The sequence below is a fragment of the Corapipo altera genome, unplaced genomic scaffold (genome assembly GCF_003945725.1).
Source record: "Corapipo altera isolate COAL_440 unplaced genomic scaffold, ASM394572v1 138, whole genome shotgun sequence".
NCBI lineage: Eukaryota > Metazoa > Chordata > Aves > Passeriformes > Pipridae > Corapipo > Corapipo altera.
In genome coordinates this window covers 149,566-172,803 of record NW_020885036.1, presented here as the reverse complement: position 1 = coordinate 172,803, position 23,238 = coordinate 149,566, and the positions used below count along the sequence as shown (strand labels likewise).

The window sequence follows — 23,238 nt, the reverse complement described above, 5'->3', positions numbered from 1 at the left end:
ACAGACGAGTGTCAGCGGGGGCAGCCCGGGGTTCGCAGCCCCGTCCCCTCCCCGCGGCGGGGGGGGCAGCCCAGGAGACCCCCGGGCTCTCCCCGGGAGCACCGAGGTCCCTGCAGGCACAGGATGGTGCCTGGCCCAGACCACAGCGCTCAGTCTCGGTGCTGAGCCCTCCCCACAGCACCAACACGGAGAGGTCTGACCCCAGCACCTCCGGGAGGATCCCGGCTCCAGGGAACCCCCGCATATCCCACCGGGAGGGGGGCTCGCCGGCAGCTCCGGCGTGTGCAGGAGACACAGCCCGGGGAAGCCGTGAGCTCCCAGGAGACCTTCCCACGGCTGAGCAACCGGACACGGCTCCTGCTCCCCGGCCCCGAGAGCCGGCACCGCCGGGTCTGCAGGACCCAGCCCAGTGCCCACCCCGAGGGGTCCCTGAGCTCCTGCCCACTCGCCAGGGCAGCAGGGTCGGGCGAGTGCCAGGCTCGGGGGGACATCCGAGCCACCAAAGCAAGGACAGGGCCGGCACAGGCAACTGGGAGGTGCCTGAACTCCCTTCCTGCGCCCGCTGCCCGCAGGCAAAGGCAGGAGCTCCCTGGGGATGCACAGGGAGGCTCCCCAAGCTGCTCGGCCCCGCTGAGGGTCTCGGCCTCTCCCAAAGCCACGGAGGAGCTGCCACCCGACAGCCAATGCCCAGCCAGCAGGGCCACGTCAGGATACAGCCCCCCAAAAACAGCGCGGAGACCCCCGAGCGTGTCCCCTTCCCCGCAGCGCCGGGCGCAGGCGGAGCTCGGCAGGAGGGTTTGCGGGGCGGGAGGGGGAGCAGCAGAGGAGAGGGACGGGAGGGACAGGAGGAGCCGAGCAGAGCTCGAGGGGGGCAGGTCCCTCGGCTCCCCCCGGACTGCCCGGCCCCGCGACGGCAGGAGGGCCCCAGCCGGACCGAGCACCAGCATCACCGCGGAGCAGCGGGAACGAGCAACAGCGGCGGGGACGGAAGCAGAGACGGAGGGAGCAGCGCAGGCCTGGCCAGGGGACTCGGCACATGGATGCCCCACCATCCATGCGGGAATGGACCCCCAGGCCCGGGGGGCAGAGCGGCAGCGGGCGGGAGGCTGCGAGGGCGGAGAGCACGGGGCTGACGGCGCGAGTGCGGGGCGGAGGCGGGGACGCGCGGCCAGGGAGCGGCCGGGAAGGGAGGAGAAGCAGGGTCGGAGCCAGCGCTCCACTCAGGGAGGTGCCCTGCTCGTCGGGCACTGCTGGGACGAGCGGCACTGAGGGCAGAGCGATGCCCCCCCAGCTGTGTGGCACAGAGCCAGCACTCCATCCATCCGTCCATCCATCCATCTCCAAATGCCCTCCGAGTCCCCTCCTCAACACCAAGCGACCCTTGCAGCCCCCAACCACCGCCACCCTCGTCTCCTAGCTGTTACCCTCACGTCACACACTGGGGACAGGCAGCACGTGCTGCGGCCGAGGCAGGAGCCCGGGATGAGGCAGGAGCCCGGGATGAGGCAGGAGCCCGGGATGAGGCAGGAGCCCGCGTGGCCCCGGGGCGGGGGAGCGGGGCTGATCCCGGGTGGCTCCGCTCCCTCTCGCGCCCGCCCCTGCCCTCGGCGCGTGGTTTATGTACCTGGACGGACCCCCCGAGCCTGCCGGCTGCCAGGTGAGCTCCCACAGGCTCCTCGGCAGGCTGCCCACCGGCCTGAGGATCCCACAACTCCGTCCCCTCGGGCGGCTGCTCGCGACAGGCAGGAGGAACAGAATGAAAAGAAAACAAAAGAAAAAGAGGAAGAATGGGGAAGAGAAGGGAGGAGTGGAGGGGAAGGAGCGGGAAAAGTGGCAAAAAGGGAGTCGAGAAAATAAGACATGCAAAAGCAAAACCATGACTGGGGCAGCTCGGGTTTGTGGTTGCGGAGGGCGCCCAGTGCAGCACCGACCCGGCGGCTCCAAGAGGTCCCTGCGGTGACACTGGGGGCTGTGTCCCCCTGCCACCCCTCACAGCCACCCCAGACAGGGCAGAGCAGGGCCAGCCCCGTGTCTGGGAGCGGGCTGGGGTGGCAGAGCCGGGCCCAGGTGGTGCCACAGCCACTCTCCATGTCCTCAGGACGACGCGGAGCTTGGTGGGGCCGGTGTGGAGCAAAGGGTGCTGCTCCTCCAGGGCAGGGGATGCTCGGCTGTTCCCACAGCCAAACCCTCTCCTGGTGAGCAGGGCACAGCCCCAAGGCTGTGGGGACACCCTGTGTCCCCAGGCTGGACACTGCTCCCATGTTCCAGGAGTTCTGTGCTTTGCTCTTCCCAGCGCTCTGGAGAAGGGATGCCGAACGTGGTGCTAGAGGAGAGCAGACCTTACTGGGAGTTCCCACGAATGAGCCAGAGGTGATTTGAAGATGTTTCCCTCTCCCCAAGGAAGCGATTCCCAGCCCCTGGCCAGTGAGAGCCAGGGCTGTACCAGGCTCTGGGAGCAGCCAGGATGCTCCAGGGGCACTGCTGGGCTGGGGTGTGGGTGAGGAGCACAGGGAGCTGCACCCTTGGCTCCAGGGCCTTGGCAGGACCTCTGCTCCTCATGGAGGTTCAAAAGGATCAGGGTCTGGGAAACATGAGGTTTGCTCTGGCTGCCAGCATTCCCAGAGTTGTGTCCTGCACTGGGGCAGGACAGGCCATGGCACTGGCCTCAGAGAAGGGCTGGGCAGTGCAGCCCCTTCCCCACAGTGACCCTGGCAGGGAGCTGCCGGCACAGCTCTGCCCAATCCCTGCCCTGGGCTGCTCCCAGCTTCAGCTCCCTGTGCCCTGGGCACGGGCAGCCCCAGCACGGGGCAAAACGCTGCCAGGCTGCCCCACCAATCCTGCCCTCCCTTGTCCTTGTCACCATCCCATCAATGGAATTGGCACCACAAGCAGAGCAGCGAGTTACCCCCATGGGGACACGGCGCTGGGGACACAGGTCCTCAGCCTGAACCATTCCCTCACCCATTACCCGGGGCTGACCCTGCAGCTCAGTGGTTGATGCCCAGGCCTGGCACCCCCTGGCCCTGCCACAGCCCCCACGGTGCTTCCTCCTGCTTCTGCCAGGGACACTGCCCTGGGCCCCTGAGAGCCACAGACCCCGTGCTGTGCTGGGGAGCTCTCCACAGACAGCACTGGGGAAAAAGGAACGTCCAGTCCCTGCTCCAGCCCGGGCTCCTCCGTGCCCGTGGAGCCGCAGCCCAGGCTGCCCGAGCCCGTGGTCGCTGTGCCCCGGCCGTGCCCCAGCTCACCTGGTGTTTGGGGTGTGGCTGTGCTTTGTCTCTGTTCGGGGGCTGCACCTGCACCTCGCTGTGCATCGTGCCAATGGGCGTGGGCTGGGGACACAGGGACAACGTCAGTGCCAGCACGGAGCCCTCCCGCTGCCCTGCACCCTGATCCCACCTCTGCCCACACACACAACCGCCCCCCAGAACCAGGGCCTGAACCCAGTCCCCACCCCTGCCCCAATGGCTCCTCGTGTGCTATCTGGTTGCAGAGAGCCCATGGAGGGTGCCCATGGCAGAAAGTGAGGTGCCAGCCTGGCTGCTGGGGTCCCCTTGGCTCCAGGAGCCTCCCATCCCTGTGTCACAGCTCTGACCCATCGACACAACAGCCCCAGCCTGGAGCTGGTGAGTGGTGAGGATGGATGGAGCCAATCCCTCGGGCACAGGGGACAGCTGGGACCTGCATCCTCCCTGGCTGCTTGCTCTGACCCCCGGGGTGCCCTCTGTCCTGCTCAGCCCCTCCCCACTCACCAGAGGCTTCCCTGCCCAGTCGTATTCGTAGTCGAACACGTAACCGTTCCTCTCGAACAGGTCTGTGAAGAGCTTCCTCAGGTAGTCGTAGTCGGGCTTCTCGAAGAAATCCAGCCGCCGCACGTAGCGCAGGTACGTGGCCATCTCCTCTGCGGGGACAGGGGGTCAGGGGCTGGGCACAGGGCTGGGGACAGGGCCAGGCAGGGCAGGGCTCTCACCTGGGAAGTTCTCACAGAGCACCTCCACCGGGGTGGCTCGTTTGGTGTCGCCGATCTTCTGGTACCTCTCCTTCAGCGTGTCGGCCTGGCGGGACAGGGAGGGTCAGTGCCAGGGAGGGGAGGCACGGGGGCACCAGACCACAGATGGTTTCTGGGTCACCCTTTCCCAGGTAACAGGAGGAGCTCATTCCCAGGGAATTCCCTCACCAGGGCAGATCTGGAGGACAACCACCAGGGAGTGCAGTTCCAGAAGAGCCACTGTGAGAGCAGCTGGGACCCCCCCAAAGTGGGGGGACACCCAGACCCTACAGCTGCTCAGCACAGCAAGGGCCTGGCACGGAGCTCAGATCTGGTGGGGTGCCAACCCTCCAACCCCCCGAGGGCCAAAGCTTCCCCCCCCCGTGCCAGGGCAGGGCCAGACCCACGGGCATGCTGGCCAGACCCAAGGAGTTGGCACTTACCTTGAGGCCTTGCCAAGGAAGGCTCCCACGGAGGAAGTACATAAACATGTGCCCTAATGCTTCCAGGTCATCCCTGCGGCTTTGTTCTGCATGGAGAAAGAGAGACATGGGCATGTTCCCACTCCAGACACTGTCCATGTCCCTCCCAGACCCTGCAGCACCCCAAAAGTCCTGCCAAAACCCTGAAGAGCCGGAGAGGCAGTTTGTGCCCAGCCCCACCTCTGACAGGGCCGATCTCATTCCCTGCATTCCCTCCCCCTCTGCCAGAGGAAAGGCTGCCTGGTGCCCAACACACCTTTCCCGAGGTGGGTGTTGATGCTCATGTAACGTGCTGTCCCTGTCAGGCTCTTGTGCTCTCGGTAGGGGATGTGTTTTTTGGTCTCGGGGTCAATGTACTCTTTGGCCAGGCCAAAATCGATGATGTGGATGGTGTGCTGCCGCTTGCTGCCCGGCCGCCCCACCAGGAAGTTCTCCGGCTTCACATCTCTGTAGATCAGGCTTTTGGTGTGGACATACTCCATCCGTGTGATCTGGGGCACAGGGAGGTGTCAGTGTCAGGGGACAGACACCCCCTGTGTCCTGCACACACCCCTGCACCCCTCCCCTGCCCCCTGCTCTGGTCACCTTGCCCCAGCCAGCTGCCCTGCTCCCCCCCGGCCTGACCATCCCCACAGAATGCAAGGAGGGGAACATCGGGTCTTCCCACCCTGGGAGACAACCCCAGCCCAGCTGTACCTTGGACACACAGGGAGATGTTCAGAAGGGGCTGTGCTGGGCTGAGGAGAGCCCTCCTTTGCCAGGGAGGGGGCGAGGAATGGGAGGAGTGGTCTGGGATGTGCCTCCTGCGACCTGCTGGGCACTGGCTCACCCCTCCTCCCTCCAGCTCCCTGTGGGGTGTCCCCCATGCCCACCCACCCCTGTCCCCCCAGGCAGCCAGGAGTGCCCCAGGGAGGAGCAGGAGGAGCCCCAGGGAGGAGCAGGAGGAGCTGCTCACCAGCTGGATCGCGATCATCAGGACAGTCTTGAGCGTGAAGGTGCGATCACACAGATCAAAGAGATCTTCCAGGCTGGGGCCCAGCAGCTCCAACACCATGGCGTTGTACTTCCCACAGGGGCCAAAGTAGTAAACCTGAGGAATTCCTTCTGCAAGACATGGAGCAGGGGCTGTGTGGGGCTGCAACAGGGCCCTGCTGTGCCGGGCAGGGACGGGGGCTGCAGAGGGGGGACGGCCCCACACTGCCCTCCCTCCTGCTGCAGACAGCCTGGCTCTGCCCCTGGAGGCAGCTCCATCTGCATCCCTGACTCTGCTGTGGGGGCGGGGGGGGAGCACTAAATCAAAAGAGATCAAAGATTAGACTCTGTGTAAAACCAGCCCCTCCCCACCGAGCAGATGGGCAGGAGCTGCTCAGGCCGGGAGCGAAGTTGCAGAGTCACATTTAGGGGAAGCCCCTCTCCCAGCAGGGTCCCTGACAGGCAGGACCCCACAGCCCAGCCCCATACCTGCATTGCCGAGCTGTTTGTAGAACCGATACTCCAGGTGCAGCTGGGGGGCCCGGGACTTTATGGGTTCCTTGGAGGAGAGAAGGAGAACAGTTAATTAGGGGGCAGGGTGTTTAGGGGGTCTGGCTGTCAGACATCTCCTTCACATGCTGGCAGCAGCTGGACTGAGCATTTGGGGTTGAGAACAACCAGTACAAAACAGAGATGAAGCCACAGGGGATGATGAGAGAAAATCAGCCCATATGGGAGCCAGATCCACCCAGGCCAGGGAGATCTGGATCCTGGGGTAGCCATGAATGGGAGCAGGTACCAGTGGGACCACTCCTCCCTGAGGTCCCTCTGCTGCTGCCACTGGCTGAGCACAGCACAGGCCATGGGCAGGGCTGGGAGAGGAGAAGCCTCAGCTCCTCCCTCCCCAGCCCCAGATCACCCCACCTGCAATGACGTGTGTTCCCAGCCTGCCCTGGATTCCGAGTGGTGAGCGGAGCTCCCCCGCAGCCTCCCAGCCACCACATCCCAACCTGCTCCTGCTCCCATCCACCACACTCCAACCCCCTCTCTCCACCTTCCCCAACTCCTGGGGAGGGGCAGCAACCTCCTTCCCCGTGGCCTGAACACCCCCCTCGACAGCCACTCACCAATTTGATCGCTACGTATTCGTTGGTGTAGAGGTTCTTTCCTGCAGGGAGACACAGGAGAAGGCAATGGAAAGCAGTCCCTGCACCACCCCCACCACAGCCCCCGAGGCATCACGGGCTCAAAAACATCCTGAACAGGTTCAGCAGCTCCCACAACACCTGCACAGGCCTCGAGGCACGAGTGGGAGCAGAACCCACTGTGGGGAGTTGCAACACGCCTGGTTATCACCCCCGGGTGGGGTATGTGGATTCCTCTGGGATGGGCAGGATGCTGGGGGCCGGACCCAAGGATGCTGGGAGGGGGCAGCATCCCAGTCTGGGCCTGCAGGGATGTGACTGGGCGAGGCAGGAACAAGGCTGGGACTTGGTGCTTCTCCCCTCATGGAGAGGGGCTCCGGGAGGGGTGGCCAGAGCCAGGGGACACTGGGCTGTGGGTGGCCAGGAGGAAGGACCCCCAGGAGCATCTGGCAGTAGTCTGAGGGCACTGCAGGCAGCTGGAAATCTCCTTCCCAGGGCTGGAGTCGCTCCTGGGGATGGCACACACGTGTGTGCATGTGTGTGTGTGCACACACGTGTGTGGATCAACCTCATCCCTGGGGATGCTCCCACCTGCCCGAGGGTGCAGGGGAAGTAGCAGCAGATCCATGGTGTGACCCAGACTGTAGGAGGAGCTGCAAGGAGGGTCAGGAGCCTGGCTCTGAGTGCCCAGGGGAGCTGAAGGGACAGCATCCTGTATGTGACCCCTTGGAGAGCTCCACCCTGCACCTTTTCACACCCGTAGCCTCAGAAAGGTTGAGCTCATGGTGTCTGCACATCCCCCAGGGGTGCCTGAGAAAGGGTCACACCTGGGCAGGGTCAGTACAACCTCTGCCCAGGCCCAAAAAGGCAAAGATGAGAGGTTTGCAGGAGCAGATCCGAGTGTTTCCTCCCGGGGAGGTGGGAGTTAACGGCAGCAAGTTCCCTTCAGAGCCAGCAGACACGCGATCCCTGTATCTGATGGAGCTGCATCTGTCTCCTCGGATTTTCTCCAAGCAATTTGCTTAGGGAACAAGCTCCTCCTGGCGTAAGATTTCATCTGCTCTGACTGCTGCTCTCCACCTGAAGCAGCAATAAATCCTCGCCGGGTGACATCAGAGCCAGCTGCTGAGCGCCAGTCGGCGGCAGGATTACGGGAAGAGGGATGAATGGGAGATATTAATGGAGTGGCTCCTCCCAGGGATGGGCTCTGCAGCCAAGGAGGGGCTCAGTCCTGCTGCCTCCCTGACCCTCTCCCATCCCAGGGGACCTCTGCCAAGCCACTTTGTCTCCTGCCTCTGCATAACCAAATCCCTTCAGAGTGGTGAGGGAGTGGGTGATTCGGGAGGGAGGAACATCTGGCGGGCACAGCCTGTGTCAGATCCAGGGGGTTTGGCCCATCATGGACTGGCATTTCCTGGGGAGGAGGTAGGACATCTCCCAGGCCTGTGAATGGCTCCAGAGAGCCCACAGAGCCCTGCAGTCCAACAGAATGACTGCTGCCTTCAGGGCAGAACGTGCAACAAGAAAACTCACAGCTGGATTTTCCCTGAGGAAAGGCTGGGTCTGAAGGGGGAAAAATTACGGAGGGGAAAAAAATGTCAGGACACCTGCAAAAGAGCTCAGCACAGCAGGGTGGGAGAAAGGATGGAGGCAGGAGCATCCCCAGCAGGGCTGGGACTGGAGAGCTCCACCCTGTCCCTGTCAGGTGTCATCTGTCCTGTCCCCACCACACTGTCCCCTCCTCCGTGGCTCACTGGCACAGAAAGCCACCCACAAAACTGCTCTGGGAGCTGGCAGTATTCTCCCAGCCCCAAAACTGAGCCCAAATCATCTTATACCCCCTTGGTTCATCCTTTCCTGTAATGCTCAGGAGGCCTGGACACAGCTGATGGACAAGCTGGGGAGCAGCGAGGGCACAGACTGTCAAACCACCCCCTCTGCTCCCCCTTCCCCAGCTAAAGGAAGGCACAGAGAGCACAACCAGCCTGTCGTAAGAATTAAAAAACCAGGAAAAGAAAAAGCAAGAGAGCAAGAAGGCAGGAATGCAGGGTCCTTCCACGCCAGGGAACTCCCCACTCCAGCTCCTGGAGCACCTCCCACACTGCTCAGTGCTCACAATGGGGTCACTTTAACACCCAAAATGTGGAGCCCTCGGGAGCACCTGGGAGGCCTCAGTCAGGCAGAGCTGCAGGACTGACAGCACAAAAGGTGCTTCTGAAAGGAAACAGAAGAGAAAAGCATTGAGATGGGCGGCAGAAGGCAAATATTTGCATTGCAGAGGCCTTCGCCCTGCTCAGGGCTGGAGGTGCCTCCAAATCCAGCTGCCAGCAGCTGCAGGACCGGGCGTGTGGAGCAGAGCAGAGCCAACGCCAGCAGAGCCCGGCCTGGGCCTGTGCTGTGCTTCAACACCAGAGGTGGCTTTGCTGTCCCCTCCAAAGGGATTTGGCAGCACTGGGCTCCAGCACCTGTTCCTGCACATCAGGGCAGCCCCAGCAGGAGCTGAGCTCTGCACTGCTCCCAGCCAGGCCCCATCCAGGCGGCCTGGAGTCATGGAATTGTGGAATCATCAGGAAGGGAAAAGCCCTCTAAGGTCATCAAGTCCAACTCTCAGCACCACCACCACTAACCCGTGTCCTCAAGTGCCACATCCACGCTTTCTGAACAATTCTAGAGATGGTGACTCCACCGCTGCCCTGGGCAGTTCCAACATCTCACAACCCTTCCAGAGAAGAAATATTCCCTAATCTCCAACCTAAACCTCTCCTGGCACAGCTTGAGGCCGTTCCCTCTCCTCCTGTCCCTTGTTCCCTGGCAGCAGAGCCCGACCCTCCCCAGCTCCCCCCTCCTGTCAGGGGGTTGCAGAGCCAGAAGGTCCCCCCTGAGCCTCCTTTTCTCCAGGCTGAGCCCCCCCAGCTCCCTCAGCTGCTCCTGCTGCTCCAGCCCCTTCCCAGCTCCGTTCCCTTCCCTGGACACGCTCCAGCCCCTCCATGTCCTTCCTGTCACGAGGGGAGCAGTGAGCAGCAGTGAGTGCTCTGCCTGGCACTGCCCCTCAATCGTGTCACCACAGTGCCCTTGCTGGGACCCTTCGTGCCACGGCCCTGCAGCAGCAGCAGCAGCAGCAGCAGCACAGAGCTGTGCTGGGCACAGCTGGGCACTGGGACAGGAATTTGGCTTCCCCAGTGCCAGGGGATGTGGAAGAGGAGCACTGGATAAGGCAGCCAGGCCCAGCCCAGCCCTGCCAGAGCTGCCTCAGGCCGAGCAGTGACAGCTCCTTGGAGCACCAGGGGTTTAACACCATCAGAAATAAACCCAGACCTATTTCAGAGCTTGACCTTCCTCTAGAGGAGGCTCTGAATGACCAAGAGGAAAACCAAGTGTGAGCCACCAGCAAGGGAGGCAGGAGCAGCAGGCAGGGAGTGCCTGGGCCCCCTCCAAAGACACCCGTGACCCACCCCCAGTGTGTGCTGGGCCTGCAGCTCCCACCTCTGGGAGGCTGAGCCCTCGGAGGGAGTTTGGAGGGAGGGCTCTGCAGGGCCCAGGACAGCAGGGTGTCACAGGCAGGGCACTGACCCAGTCGTGTTTTTAGAAGGTACCTTTTGTGGCCCCCAAATAATCCCCTGTGAGCAGCTGGGATGCTGCAGGACAGACCTGAGAGCCAGAGCTCAGGAGAGCTGGGAATGTCCCCAGACTCATAAGCAGTGACCTGCCCCTGGCTCACACTCCACACACAGACCCAACCCCCATGTTCTTTCCTCCAAAATCCTGGGTTTACTTAAAAAAATATATTAATTTCCAGCCTTTAACTTCAAAGGAAAACAGCTGCTGTGGTTCCAAGCTGCCAGTAGAACTGCAAGCAGTGGGCTGGGGGAGAGGGGTGGGACCAGAAAATCTGCAAAAAGCACATTTGCCAGAGTTTACTGCAGTAAGAACAGAAGCAGCAGCTGCTGCCAGGTCCCCATCCAGGCTGAGGCTGCCCCGGGGTAGCTCCATGGCACAGCCTGGCCGGAGCACTGGCCTTGGGCCAGGCTCAGGAGGGGCTCAGCAGGGAGCCCCCTGCCCAGCCCAGGCAGGACTAACAGCAGGACTGATGACAGCTCTGAGCCAGCTCAGCAGCAGGCAGAGCACCCAGATGCTCTGGGCTCATTTTTGACCTTTCTGGTTAATGCCTGAGTTTTCCTCCTCTCCACTTACCCCAACCCAGCACAAAGCCCCCCTGAGCAGCTGCTCCAACAAACCCTTGCTGGGAGCAGCACGTGCCTGGCCTGGGCACAGGAGCTGGCAGGGGCCAAGGGCTGCAGGACCCAGTGCCAGGGCACACGAGCCACCAGCCACGCTCCTGTCTCCCTGCTGTCACCAGCTTCCTGCTGCCCTGTGTTTCAGAGGGCAGCACCCCACCCCAGTACAGGGGTGGGCTGGCTGTGGGCACAGGGGAGCTCAGAGGGCTGCAGGCAGTGGGCACTGCCCAGGGGTGGGATTGGAAAGGCCCAGGAGGAGCTGGGCTGGCACTGGACCACAGCTGGAGGTTGACAGGGCACTCAGCAGCTTGGGGTGAAGCATAAGGACATCAGCAGGGAACAGGACCCAGCAGCTGCACGACCTAAACCTGCCCCCCTGTCCCAGAGGGCTGGGGCAGCACCCCCACTGCAGCCCCCAGCCCAGCTCTCCAGCCGTGTTGCTCCAGTGAGGAACTGGCCAGCAGTGCAGCTGGACTGGGACAGGGACTGGCACCACGTCTGTGCCTTGCCCAGGCTGCCAAGGCCAGCAGGAACGTGGAGAGGCAGGATCCACAGCACAGCCCTGGCAGCCACAACTCTCACACACGTCATTCCCCTTCTGGCTCCCCACAAATGCCTTATGCCACTTTTTTGTTTTTTAATATTTAATCTTTAAACAAATCACTTTTGATTTTGGACACCTCTGTGCCCGGGAGGACACCTGACTCGACCAGGGGCAGCTGAGCTGAGGCACCATAAGGACAGATGCCTCTCAGGGTGGTGGTGAAGTTGGGCAAAGTGGTACCTGTTTTAGGAAGACAACATCCCCTTCCTCCACCCCCACTGCTGGGAGCTGCAGGAGTCATCTCCATGCATGTTTTTGCAAGATCTCCTGGCTTTTGGTAAGGAAGGAAAAAGCCCAGAGAAGATCTGGGACCTTTTCAAGACTGAGCTCCAGTTTGGCCCCTACACCCAGCCTGCCCTGAGGACCGAATCCTCCATTCCCAGGGGAGAACTGAGTGCCCAGTAACAGCATCCCTGCTCATGCCACCACTTCACAGCAGGATCCCTCTGGTCCCTCACCACTCATCTGCAGCTGGAGGAATCCCTACTCCCTGTGAAGCCCTGGGAGCATTCCCGAGCCCTGCTGCAGGAGGAGGCACACCTACGGAAGGGAGATGTGATTTTAGGAGAAAGGCCACATAGCTGTGGCTTCCCCTGCCGTGATGAGATCCTGTGCTCAGGCTGTACCACGTTATGGCCAGGCCCTGCAGGGTGTGCCAGGGCAGGGAGACCACGTGAAGGGACTGGAAGCTTCTCTTGCTGGTGGCAAGGACAAACCCTCGCTGTGAGATCGACCGCTGCAGTGCCTGGGGGAAGAGCTCCCTGCTCGTCCCTCCAGCCAGGAGCAAGCCCAGCCCAACTGCTCCCAGGGCCCTGCAGTGGCTCTGCTCAGAGCAGCACAACTGCCAGTTCCACAGACATCCCTCAGATCTCTGTGGGACTCATGTCCCCTCGGTGAGAATGAGGGAGGCCAAGGTGGGGGTCACAAAGCAACAGTCACAGCTCCAGACTCCTGCCCAGAGCAGGATCTTGGAAGAGAGCTCAGATCCACACATCCACTGTGGGATGCTCGCTGGCAAGCAGGGAAGAGGAGGTGGAAGGACACAAGTAGACCCTGCAGGGTTCAGAGCCCTCGATCCCCCCCTTCCCTGCCAGCCATGCAGGGAGGCACCAGCAGCGGGAGTGTCCAGACCCACTCGGGAACTGAAGGGAGCAGTGAAATTCCCAAACACCTCTCCTTCCACAGGCCTTCCACGAGGTCTGGAGGAAGGCTCAGAGCTCCTCACAACACCACGAGAGACAGACACTGCTGTGTGGAACATGGAACTGCCTGGTTGGATTTTAAAGAAGGCATTTTCCCCAGCTCTGCAATTACGGGTGATCCCATTGGGAAGTTCGGGCACAGGAGGGGTCAGCCTGGCACCAGCCAGTCTGTCACACTGGGGAGAGCTGCCATGAACTCCCCCCGGGCAGCACAGCGAGGGGGGACTCGCCCCAGCCCAGCCAGGGCTCCTCCTGCACGCCCAGAGCCCGCCTGGGGAGCACAGGCAGGGCAGGTTTAGCTCAGAGCTCAGCTTGGCAAGGCCCTGCTTAAACTACCACGGAGCACAAGGCCTGTGGCTGTCGCAGGCTCCCAGGGACCGGCCCTCTTCCCTCCTCCCAGGGCACAAGCCCCTTCCCAAAGCGCTCACAGCCAAGGACAAGGCTCTGGCTGGCAGGGACTCCATCCACACATCCAGTGTGCACTCCTGGAGACACCCAGGCTGTGCTGAGCAGCGGTGCCTGGCACTGCCAGGCCTCTCCCAGCTGCCTGATGCCAAGTGAAGGGTTAACAGCTCGCTGAAGGCCTCCTGGGACATTCCCAGTCGTGGGAGAGGAGCAACCTCCCCACCCTCCGAGCTGGTGTTTGCTTGGGGAGTTTCCTGATAAACTTGGTTCAAAATGGAAATGACCACAGAAGGTGCTTGGGTTTCATTCCTCCCTTCCTCTTCCCTGTGTAGAATTTTAGGAGAGTCTCCCACCCAGTTGCAACAACTGGAGAATTCACCCAGGATAAAACACTGACCCTCTTCCCCAAGGTTTGTCCCAGTACAGGGAACACCCTCAGACCCCCACATCCCCTCTCCTGGGCACAGTGGGAGGGCACCACCCTGGGCACAAGCAGGGTGAGATTTGGTGAGCACACAGTAGTATTCCCCGAAACATTCCTCGTGGAGTGCTCCTGGATTTGGGGGGACACCCAGACCTGTGTGGGCCACCACCACTTCCCACAGCCAGGGCTGAACCATAACACTCTCCCTGACAAACCCAGAGGGCGACGGGCACGGGGAGGAGACGGGGAGCACCTCTGTGGTCAGTGCTCTGGGCTGGGCTGGGCCTTGGGACATCAGGCCCAGTGTGAAGGAGGAACCTCTGCAGGAGCACGGGCTGCCTGCCACGGGCAGCGCCTCAGCCCCGCGGGGCCCACCAACACCCCAGGGCCTGTGCCACGGGCCTGTGCCAGCTCCTCCCACCGCCAGCCCAGGAGGGGGGTGCCAGGGCAATGCCAGCACAGGTGGGCATAGCGAGGACAAAGAGACCCTTCTCACCTAGACGGAGCTCCCCGAAGTTGCCGCATCCGATCTTCTTGCCGACGCGGAAGTTGGGACCCACCATCAGCACTCCCGAGTTGGTTCCAGTGCCCCGGCCTCCATGACCGCTCCTTCCTCCACCTGTCTTGGACATCCTTTTACCTTCCTCCAGCTCCCCTTTCCCTCCTCTCTTATCAAAATCCATAAGTTTGTGATACCCCGGCCTCTCCACGGTTACGCTGCTGCCATACAAATCCCAGAGCTGCCGAAAATGGGTGGGCGAGGAGGACAGAAGCAGGGCTCTTCTTGGTTAATACACCATCCCGGGGGGCGGAGGGAGGGCGGGGGGCAGAGAAGGAGGGGAAGGCGGCCACCCAAGGGTGCAGGGCTACTGAAATGTTAGTGCTTCCCGAGGTCCCGCCGGGACTGTCATCATCGCCGCTCACAGGGAGGTCTTTGGTGGAGAGAACATCCTGTGGAGAGGGTCCTCCCAGCGCGGCTCCTCGGGCTCCCAGCTGGGGAAAAGGAGAGGGAGAAAAGTTACTATGAGGAGGCTGAGGGCAACAGAGGGTTGTGGGCTCCAGGCTCTCGCCCCCAGCTCTGTAGAGCCCCTCCAGCACCACGGAAAATTCCCACAATGACGACAGTGCCACAGCTGAGGGGTGGGAGGAGCTGGGGTAGGTATCAGGACCATCACAAGGTGCCTGGTGCCCATAAATAAACAAATGAAAGCCTGGCCATGGTTGGAGTTGAGATGCTTGATGATCATCTCGCTGTCAGAGCCAGTTGGGAGTGACGTGGGGACAACAATGTCCCCATGGGTAAGGGCTGTTTGGAGACCTTTGGAGGCAGCAGCCAAGGCCCTCCAGGCCAGAGACTCCAGGAGCCCACAGGAGCAGAGGACACATGTAAATCCTGTGTTATGGGGCCCACGTCAGGCCTGGGACTTCCCAGGTAGGGAAAAGAGGATGTTCACCTGGCTGGGAGGGTCCCTGTGGGTCCAGAGGCCACGACAAGCTGAGTCAGAGCACTTCCCCCCAGCACCAGCCCCGCTGTGGTGGGCTGGGACCTTCCTGCCAGTGACCCTGCCCAGGATGCAGCAGGTTTCTGTGGAATGACCATGCTCGGGGCTCCCACGACAGTCTGGGACCCAACAGGCTGGGGCAAATAGGAACCCAGGACTTCCTAACACCCTGCCCCCTTCCCTGGAGAGCTCCTGGTCTCCCTTGCTGCCTCTTCCTCTGCTCTCACCAACCAACCTGGATGTTTGGGCTGCTGGCAGCCACCTGGGCAGACACCAGTGTGGCCCTGGGAGCTTGTGTGCCCAGGGGTGCAGCACCTCCCCTGCCTCAGGGCTGGGTGCCTTCCCAGGGAGGCTGGTGGAAAACCCTGTGCTGCCAGTGGGATTCCCCACAAACAGGGAGCACCCAGCTCAGACCCCAAACCAGGGATCTCCTTCTCCTGTGCACAGCTCTGCTCATGGCAGGGCTTGGATGAGGGGACCTTTAAAGGTCCTTTCTAAGCCAAATATTCCATGATTCCACAACACTGGCTCTGCACACACCCCTGTGCAGCCCCTTGCTCATTCCAGAGCTGGGGTTCCCAAAAGGAAGCTGAGCTCTCCCCTCCTCCCTTCAGGACTCCCACAGGAGCTGCCTGGGGGCAGGGCAGGTCCCTCCTCACAGGGATGCCCCTGTGGGAGGCAGGAAGGATGGTCAGGAAGCTAAACATGGAGGGGATCAAGTAGGTGGTGGGCACACACTGGGAGGGCACTGAGAGAGACACAGACCCCCCCACACGTCCCCATTTCTCCCCACACTATTCACCAGCTTAGGTTTTGCTCCCAGCTTGACCCTTGGCAGCCTCCCACCCCTCCTTGTCCTCCCTCCCAGCCCCACTCTCTCCCTCATCACCTTCCTCTGCTCCTCTCCAGGCTCGTGTGACACCACTAAAAGCCCCCACGATGCCCCCCAAGAGCCCCCAGTGCCTCAGCCCCACGTTAACCCCGGGGGTTATCCAAGCAAACCCCCGCCCCTCCAGTGTCAGCTCCAGGAAATGAGCACACTGATGCTTGGCCAAACCCTCTAAAACTTTTTACTGGCTCTCAATAGCTATTAATAACAAAAAAAAAGCTTCTTGTGCTAAAGGGTGGCGGGGGGAAATGGGGGGGGGGGGGGGAAGACACCAAAGCCAGAGCTCAGCAGGGGGAAGGACCAGCAGTGTGAGGGTCCATGGGAGCTGCTCCCTGGGGCTGCCCCCCATTCCCAGCCCTCTCCTGACACCAAATCCTCCTCATGGCCCACCACTCTCTCCATGAGGGGCTGGAACTGCAGGCTCTGAAGGGGCAGAGTGCTGGGACCACAGAGCCCATCCGTGGGACCTGCCTGCCCATGGATAAGGGAACAGGGCCGTCATGTGGGATGGGAGCCCCGTCCTTCCCCACACACGCCAACACCTCTGGAGCATCCCAGAGCACAGCAGTCCCAGCTGGGGACCGCCCTGCTGCCCCCAGCACACCCCAGCAGAGGGAAGCAGGCAGGCAGAGCCCTCCAGCCGCCCCGAAGGTGGGCCAGCTCCTGCCCTGCCATTCCCTTCCCCCTCCCGCGGCAGTTCCCAGCAGGAAGCGGGGTGGGAGCGGCAGGAGCGGGGCTCCCCTGCCTTTGTTGTGCCCGGGCCGGGCGCGCACGGCCCCGCACGTGACATCCTGCTCATTCTTCGCTCCCCCAAGGATTTCCGCCCCGGGTTCGGCACTCGGCGGTGCCCTCAGGCCGCCCCGCGCCTCTCCCACCTCCGCCAGCCTTCCAGAGGGACACCGGGAGCCGTTCCCAACCAGCTGCCCGCTCCCAGAGCGCGGCTCTGCCCCGGCAGCCCGGAGCCACCTCCTCCCCACGGGAGGGGGAGGCAGCCGGGGATGCACAGCCCGGAGTTCGGGGTTTGAATCCGACCCTTGAGCTCAGCCCTGGGGGATTCCAGGCCCAGACTGTTTGCACAGGCAGAGCCCCGGGAGCTCCAGCCCCGGCGCTGGGATTATTTCCTTTGAAGAGTTCCGGGCCGGCCTCCGCAGGGGAATGTCAGACAATGAGGTGAGGCAGAAGGGCAGAGTTCAGCCCTGTTTGCTGCAGCTCTGGGGGCTGTGCTGTCTCCCCCGGCCCACACAAACGACTCTGCTCCTGCTCAGAGCGAGCCCGGCCCTGGGAACAGCCCTCCTGGAAGGGCCTGGCTCCAAAGCCCAGCTTGAGGCAGCTGGGCCAGGTTAACATCCAGCAAGGCCACAGCCCAGACCCCCTACCCTGCAATCCCCCCTTCCCCAAATCCAGCGGTGAGAGCGGCAGGAAGTCGCTGAACCGCATCGGAGTGAGTCAGTCCCCGGCAAGTGATGCTCCCTCAGCCCAGCAGCCTCCCCACGGATGAGCCAAGGCCTGGGAGGAATCTATTTTAACATCCCAAGAAGACACAGTGGCTCCCCAGACCTCAGGACAAAAGCAGGACCCACCTCTGTGCGGTGTCAGTGACTGCTCAGGTTTTCCACCCCGTGCCATAAAGGGATCTCTGGCCTTTAAAACTGAGAGCAACCTAATTAGAAACAGGAACTTTAGGGAAAATCCCAGGACTCCCAAGAGCTCTGGAGCAAACAAAACCTGTGTTTGTTAAAACACAGCAGCCTCTGGATGAGCAGCAGGGACCCAGACCTGCCCCGGCCTCCCCCACGGGGAAGATGCCCCAGATAAAACTGATGTCACATCATTCCATTTTGCACAGGAATCCTCACGCAGAAGGTCAGACTGAGGCGAAGCAGCCTCAGGAAAGCACCTTCTACGCTGGATTTTTTGGCCTGGGATCAAATCTGATGCAAGATGAGACTAAGAAAACTTGTTTCTCTCTTTGGAAGGGAGGGGGACGAATAAGGAAAAAAAAAACCAAACCCTGAATTGGCCTGAAGTTTGGCAGAAGAAATTCCAAAGCAAGCTGTGGTCTTAAAGCAAATAAGCACTGCCCTGGGGTGTTTGCAGGGCCAGTGCTCCGAGCCAGGATCCTGCAAGGGAAACAAACTGCAGGCAAGTGCAAGTGGCTTCAGCACCCCCCGAAACAGAACCTCAGGAACACTGCAAGTGCCATAAAGGGGGAAAACCCACCCCCCCTTCGGAAACCCAAAGAGGGGGTTTTTGTTGAAATATTGAGTTCTTTTTCTTTGCCATCTGGTTTTGAGCAGTTCAGGGCTGCTCCAGTCACATTTACAAGCTTTTCCCTGCAGACAGGAAGGTGAGAAAAATGGATTGGGGGCTGGGAGGAGTTGTTGGTTGTTTTTTTTCTTAAAAGAAGAAAAGGCTGCAATTCTAGTGCTACCCCTTGTCTCAGACCAGTGACTTGGACCAAAATATCAAGGCTCGGGAAGTTCCTGCCCAAATCTGCGAGTTTAAAACGCTGAAAACCTGTATTTTTAAAGATTCCTTTCCCGTGGAGTGAAACCTCGTGGCTGCCGAGGAGGGACTTGTACAAACCATCTGGGGCACATTGTTCTGGGCCCTTTGTACACACACCATGTTCCTGCCTGAAGGAGGTTACAGCTAAACGGGGCGAGACAAAAGAGGGGAAGGAGGAGAGGAAAAAATAGCGGCTGGAGCAGGGAAGTGGCTGGGGAAGGTCAGGGAGCAGGTCCGTGGCGCTTCTCAGAACAGAGCCCGGGTGTCCTGGAGCAGCCCTGGCTGGGCCAATGCTGCTCCTGATCCCCACAAACCTTTGGGATGGCTCCTTGGAGCTGGTTTCCCTCCGTACTCTGCGCAGGGAAACACAGCTGCGTCCAGATGAAAGGGAAAGGAAAGCTTCTCGAGAGCACAAAAGAGAAAAGCCCCTGACACTCCACAGCTCCAAGTGCAGATCACTGCCAATGACAGGCTAAAAATAATCCCAAATACCCCGATGTCCCAAAGGATGACCCATCAGCTGGCTCCCAGTGCAGAAATCCAGACCAAAAAGCAACCGGTGGCCTTACACAGCTGGAACCAAATCCCAATAAATTTTAGAAGTTGAGGAGGCTGATGAAGCCTGAGCTTCCAGGGGAGATCAAAAGTCTTAAAACAAAGCACAGTCTTAAAACCTCTTCAGAGTGGAGCTGCAGACAGCCCCAGGATGCCTGCGAGGGGCTGGAGTTAAACAGTCTGCACCTGAGTTCCAGGCTGCAGTGCTGCCAGCCAGCCCCGCTCCTGAGGGAACAGGGAAAGCTGTGCCACCACCCAGAGCTTTCCCAAAGCGAGGGGCCATGGAAAGGCTCACCAGGCTTCCCAGGGGAGCCCTGTAATGGCACAGCCAGGCCAGCTGCCAGCACACATGGCTGGGTCACTGCACACTTCTCATCCACCAGCACCCCCAAGTCCTTCTCTGCAGGGCTGCTCTCAATCCATTTTTATCCAGCCTGGATCCGTGCTTGGGATTGCCCCGATCCATGTGCAGGACCTTGCACTTGGTCTTGCTGAACTTCCTGAGGGTCTCACGATCCCAGCCTGGCCAGGACCCTCTGGATGCCCCATCCCTTCCCACACCACACCCCTGGGTGTTGTTGGGCAAACTTGCTGAGGGTTTGGGGTTTTTTGAGGAAACAAGACAACTGGTAGGAGGGTTTTTGTTGTTTTAAACGAGGAGTCCTTCTAAGACTTGGACTTGGGCAGTTCACAGCAGCCTTTGCTCGGGCAACAGGAAAGTTGTAAGCTGGAAGCATGAGCTTCTCTCCCTGCTTTTGCTGCTGGGCTGTGGTGATCCAACAGGTTCCAGAGGGATTTCCTGAGCTTCCTTCACCCTTGGACACACACCTCTCCTCTGAGCCAGGCACAGCAGCTCACCATCAGCTCCTTCCCACAGCTGACACACTGGAGAGGCTGGGACACATCCATGGGATGTGCTGGTTGGAGAAAACTCATCCTGGCCCCTGCACAGAGAAGTATCCCTTGTGCATGGAGAGGCAGCACTTGGGGCTCCCTCCACCTCGGACCTCCACCAGCGACAGCTCCAGCCATGGGAGAGCCAAGCAAACCTACTGGGGCTGCAGAACATTCCTTATGGCAAAGGCAGACTGGCTTGTTCTGACCCCATTTCCTCCCCCATCCCTCAAGAAAAGAGGGCTCTGACTGAGGAGCTCCAGGAACCTGGTGGAGAAGGGAGTTTCTAGATGTGAGCATCTCACGGCAGGGCTGTGCCCACCCTGTCAGGATGGAGGAGCAGCTGCATCTCGCCAACAACAGCCCTTGTGGAGGAGCTGGAGCAGCAGGGCAGAGCTGAAGGGGTCTTTATCCATCCCAGAAATTCCCTTAAACATGAGGCAGTCCTGGAAGCAGCCACTTTCCCAGCAGCTTCTGCTGACTGTGGCCACAAGAACATCATTGCTGACCCGGCAGGTCGGGTTCAGCAGCGACGGCTCCCCGGCCTCCTCCCGATCTCCAGCGCTTTTCCAGCTCCCAGCGAGCCTGGAGCCAGCACAGCTCTGTTTACTCCCTCTCCTCCTTTGTAGGTTGGTGTTGGTGTCAGCACAACAGGAAGCTCTTGTTAAATAGTTTGTTACTTAACTGCTGATGCAGAGCCGCCGGGAGCCCGCGCGGAACGTGCAGCGTGTCCCGAGAGCCGGGGCAGCCTCGCAGCTCAGCTCCAGGGATCTGAGAGCTCTTGGCTCTGCCACCACCTCCCTGGTCACTTGGGCATGTGCTGGCTCCCTGGCCCCTCACATCCCGGCCCCTACACTGGGAGAACAACTCCCCTGCATCGGCCTCGTCCGTTTGAGTCCCTGGAGAGATGTCTGGCTCTTGAACGGTGCTGAGAGCTCAGCAATCCCCCCCCACCTCCAGAGGCAAGAACCCAGTGACTGACTGAAGGAATTCCCCCAGCAGAGAGGAACAGCATCCCAGGAAATCCACCCACCAGCCCTGCACACACACAGGGACAGGGGCCCACTGGCAGGGAATATCCATGATTCACAGATGTCCTGTCTGGATCCCCACATCAGGCCCGTGTGGTCCCAGCGAGCAGCCAAAGCCCAACAGCCCATCTCCCCAACCACTTGCTCACAACCCTCTGCATCCCTCAGCCCCCAAACACAGACACAGCTCATCTGAGCGGTGCCACCGGGCTGAGTCATCGGTGACACCACAGACACAGTCCTGTCACCATGGCCACTGCTCCAGGAGTGTCTGAAGCACAGTTCCCCTTCCACTCAGAGCAGTGCTGGCTGCTTCGCCCCCTCAGCGGGGTTTCACTTTGGCCCCACAATATTTACAATCAACAAATCTGCATGGGCAGTTTGTCCAAAACACGGGGTTTTTTTCCCATCCAAGCTGTTTCTTGAAAAGAAGGAAAGAATAAAGCCAAAGCTTATGTTTCTATCATGATTTCTTCTGGTGTTCAGAGTTAAAAAAAAACCCAGAAACAACCAACCCACAAAACCCCTAAACTGTAGCAGCAAAGCTTTTAATCCAACATGATCCCAGCATCCTTGTTCCAAACCTCCCCTCCCTTCCCAGCTCTTTGCTGAGAGCACAGCTGGGGAGGGGAGGGGAGAGGACTCCACCCACCCCCGGGGCAGGGGCACAGGGCACTCCTGGCACCTCCAGCCTGGCAGTGCCCTCCCTGCAGGGACAGACACAGCTAACACAGCCCTCAGCACCCGAATTTAAAACCTGAATCCACCACCAGAGCAAACACCCAGACTCGCCCCAGCCACAGAGTTAACACAGAGCAAACACAAACGACTTCAGGAACCTGCTGAGCCTCTGCCAGACACTAAAGCTTTTCCCTTGTGCAGCCCCAACACCTCAGGGTTACACCCAGGGAAGGGTTATTTCCCCACAGTTCTCAGCCACATCCAAAAAAACATCCAAATCACAAAACCACCAGGATTAAAAAAAATAAAAATAAAAATCATGAACAAAATAATAAAGCATTTGGTTTCTCCCCAGAGTTAAGCTGTGCTGTGAAGAAGATAGATTTTTCTTCCTCTTCCAGCTCTCATGCCTATTAAATTTTCTCTAAATTAGAAGTGTTCTCTTGTTACTGGTTATTCCCTTCCCCAGGAGATTTTTGAGATGCTGAGAACTCTGGTCAGCTCTTAACCTACAACAAGCCAAGCTGCAAATTGTTTCAAAGATATGTTCTCCCAGCCTCTGGACCCAACTATGCTTTTTTAACGGATTACTAGGAATTTTCAGTATTTTTTAAAGGTCTGTGCCACATCATCCCCCCTGTAATGACAAGAAGGGCAGGGTTCCACCGTGGCAGCAGGGAAATGCTTCTGCTGCAGGGCAGCCCTTCCCACCTCAGGGGTCTCACCCACACCTCCTTCTCACAACACAAACCCAGCAGTGACTCAGTGAGAACTTTAAAGGACGTTCAAAACCATCAACCTGCTTTAAATGGAAGATCTCAGCTGTTCCTCGAAGTCCAGCCCCACTCCTGGCAGTGCCCAACCACCCCATCCTCCTGCTGGGTGTGCCCACAAACAGCATCCGCTGAGCCAAAGGCCCCCAAGGGGAGTGGAAGCAAAACTAAAACTGTTCTCTGAACAAAATGGAACTAGAAAAGAAGTATAAAAGCAGGCAAACCACCAGTTTTCAGTTTGGAACCAGAAGGCACCACAGAGGAGCTGGTAGGAACTCACGTGATGGGGCAAATTCCCTGCTCCAGTGGGATTTTAAACCAAACAATTTCCTCCACTTGGGATGAGCCTGGAAGGGCTGTACAAGCCACGTGCCACAACACCCCTGGACCTGCAGGAACCTCACCCCGAACTCTCACCACTCACACCACAGCTCAGGGTGGACAAAGAGAATCCCTGCCCAGCCCACAGGGATGTGTGTGTACAGCATCAGCTGCCCAGCAGCAGGTCAGCAGGAATTATTTTGCACCCTAAAACACCTAAGGAGGAACCAGGCCCTGCTTTAACCCTTTAACCCTCTTTCACCTCCATTCCCAAGGAATGGGACCATTTGATGCACGTTTGCTCCCTGCTCATATGAGAAGAAATGGAATCAACGTGCTTTTGGCAATCCAAATTCAGAACAACCCAGATCTCAACATCCAAACCCAGAACAACCCAGATCTCAACATCCAAACCCAGAACAACCCAGATCCTCAACATCCAAACCCAGAACAACCCAGATCTCAACATCCAAACCCAGAACAACCCAGATCTCAACATCCAAACCCAGAACAACTCAGATCCTCAACATCCAAACCCAGAACAACCCAGATCTCAACATCCAAACTCAGAACAACCCAGATCCTCAACATCCAAACCCAGAACAACCCAGATCTCAACATCCAAAC

At 59.9% G+C, this 23,238-nt stretch overlaps 2 protein-coding genes across 2 annotated transcripts in view; both read right to left on the bottom strand.

The window, feature by feature from the left end:
• LOC113959349 lies at window positions 1-8,693 on the bottom strand. The gene is made up of 2 exons (XM_027668294.1): window positions 8,681-8,693; window positions 1-1,291 (listed from the first exon to the last, which is right to left on the bottom strand). Exon 2 carries the CDS (start codon window positions 1,050-1,052, stop codon window positions 150-152), a length of 903 nt encoding a protein of 300 aa, XP_027524095.1. The 5' UTR covers window positions 1,053-1,291; window positions 8,681-8,693; the 3' UTR covers window positions 1-149.
• CSNK1G2 (casein kinase 1 gamma 2) overlaps window positions 1-23,238 on the bottom strand; it is a 42,017-nt gene that overhangs the window by 1,116 nt on the left and 17,663 nt on the right. Inside the window, exons 2-10 of the mRNA XM_027668293.1 lie at window positions 13,954-14,450; window positions 6,570-6,610; window positions 5,932-6,001; window positions 5,426-5,574; window positions 4,727-4,961; window positions 4,432-4,517; window positions 3,971-4,055; window positions 3,753-3,901; window positions 3,249-3,332 (exon numbers count right to left, since the gene is read on the bottom strand). Of these exons, the coding sequence (XP_027524094.1) occupies window positions 3,249-3,332; window positions 3,753-3,901; window positions 3,971-4,055; window positions 4,432-4,517; window positions 4,727-4,961; window positions 5,426-5,574; window positions 5,932-6,001; window positions 6,570-6,610; window positions 13,954-14,140 (1,086 nt within the window). The 5' untranslated portion in view covers window positions 14,141-14,450. The remainder of the gene's footprint in view (window positions 1-3,248; window positions 3,333-3,752; window positions 3,902-3,970; window positions 4,056-4,431; window positions 4,518-4,726; window positions 4,962-5,425; window positions 5,575-5,931; window positions 6,002-6,569; window positions 6,611-13,953; window positions 14,451-23,238) is intronic.

Coding starts and splice junctions, on each gene's coding strand:
- LOC113959349 (XM_027668294.1), bottom strand. CDS start 1,052: ATGGTGGGGCATCCATGTGCCGAGTCCCCTGGCCAGGCCTGCGCTGCT.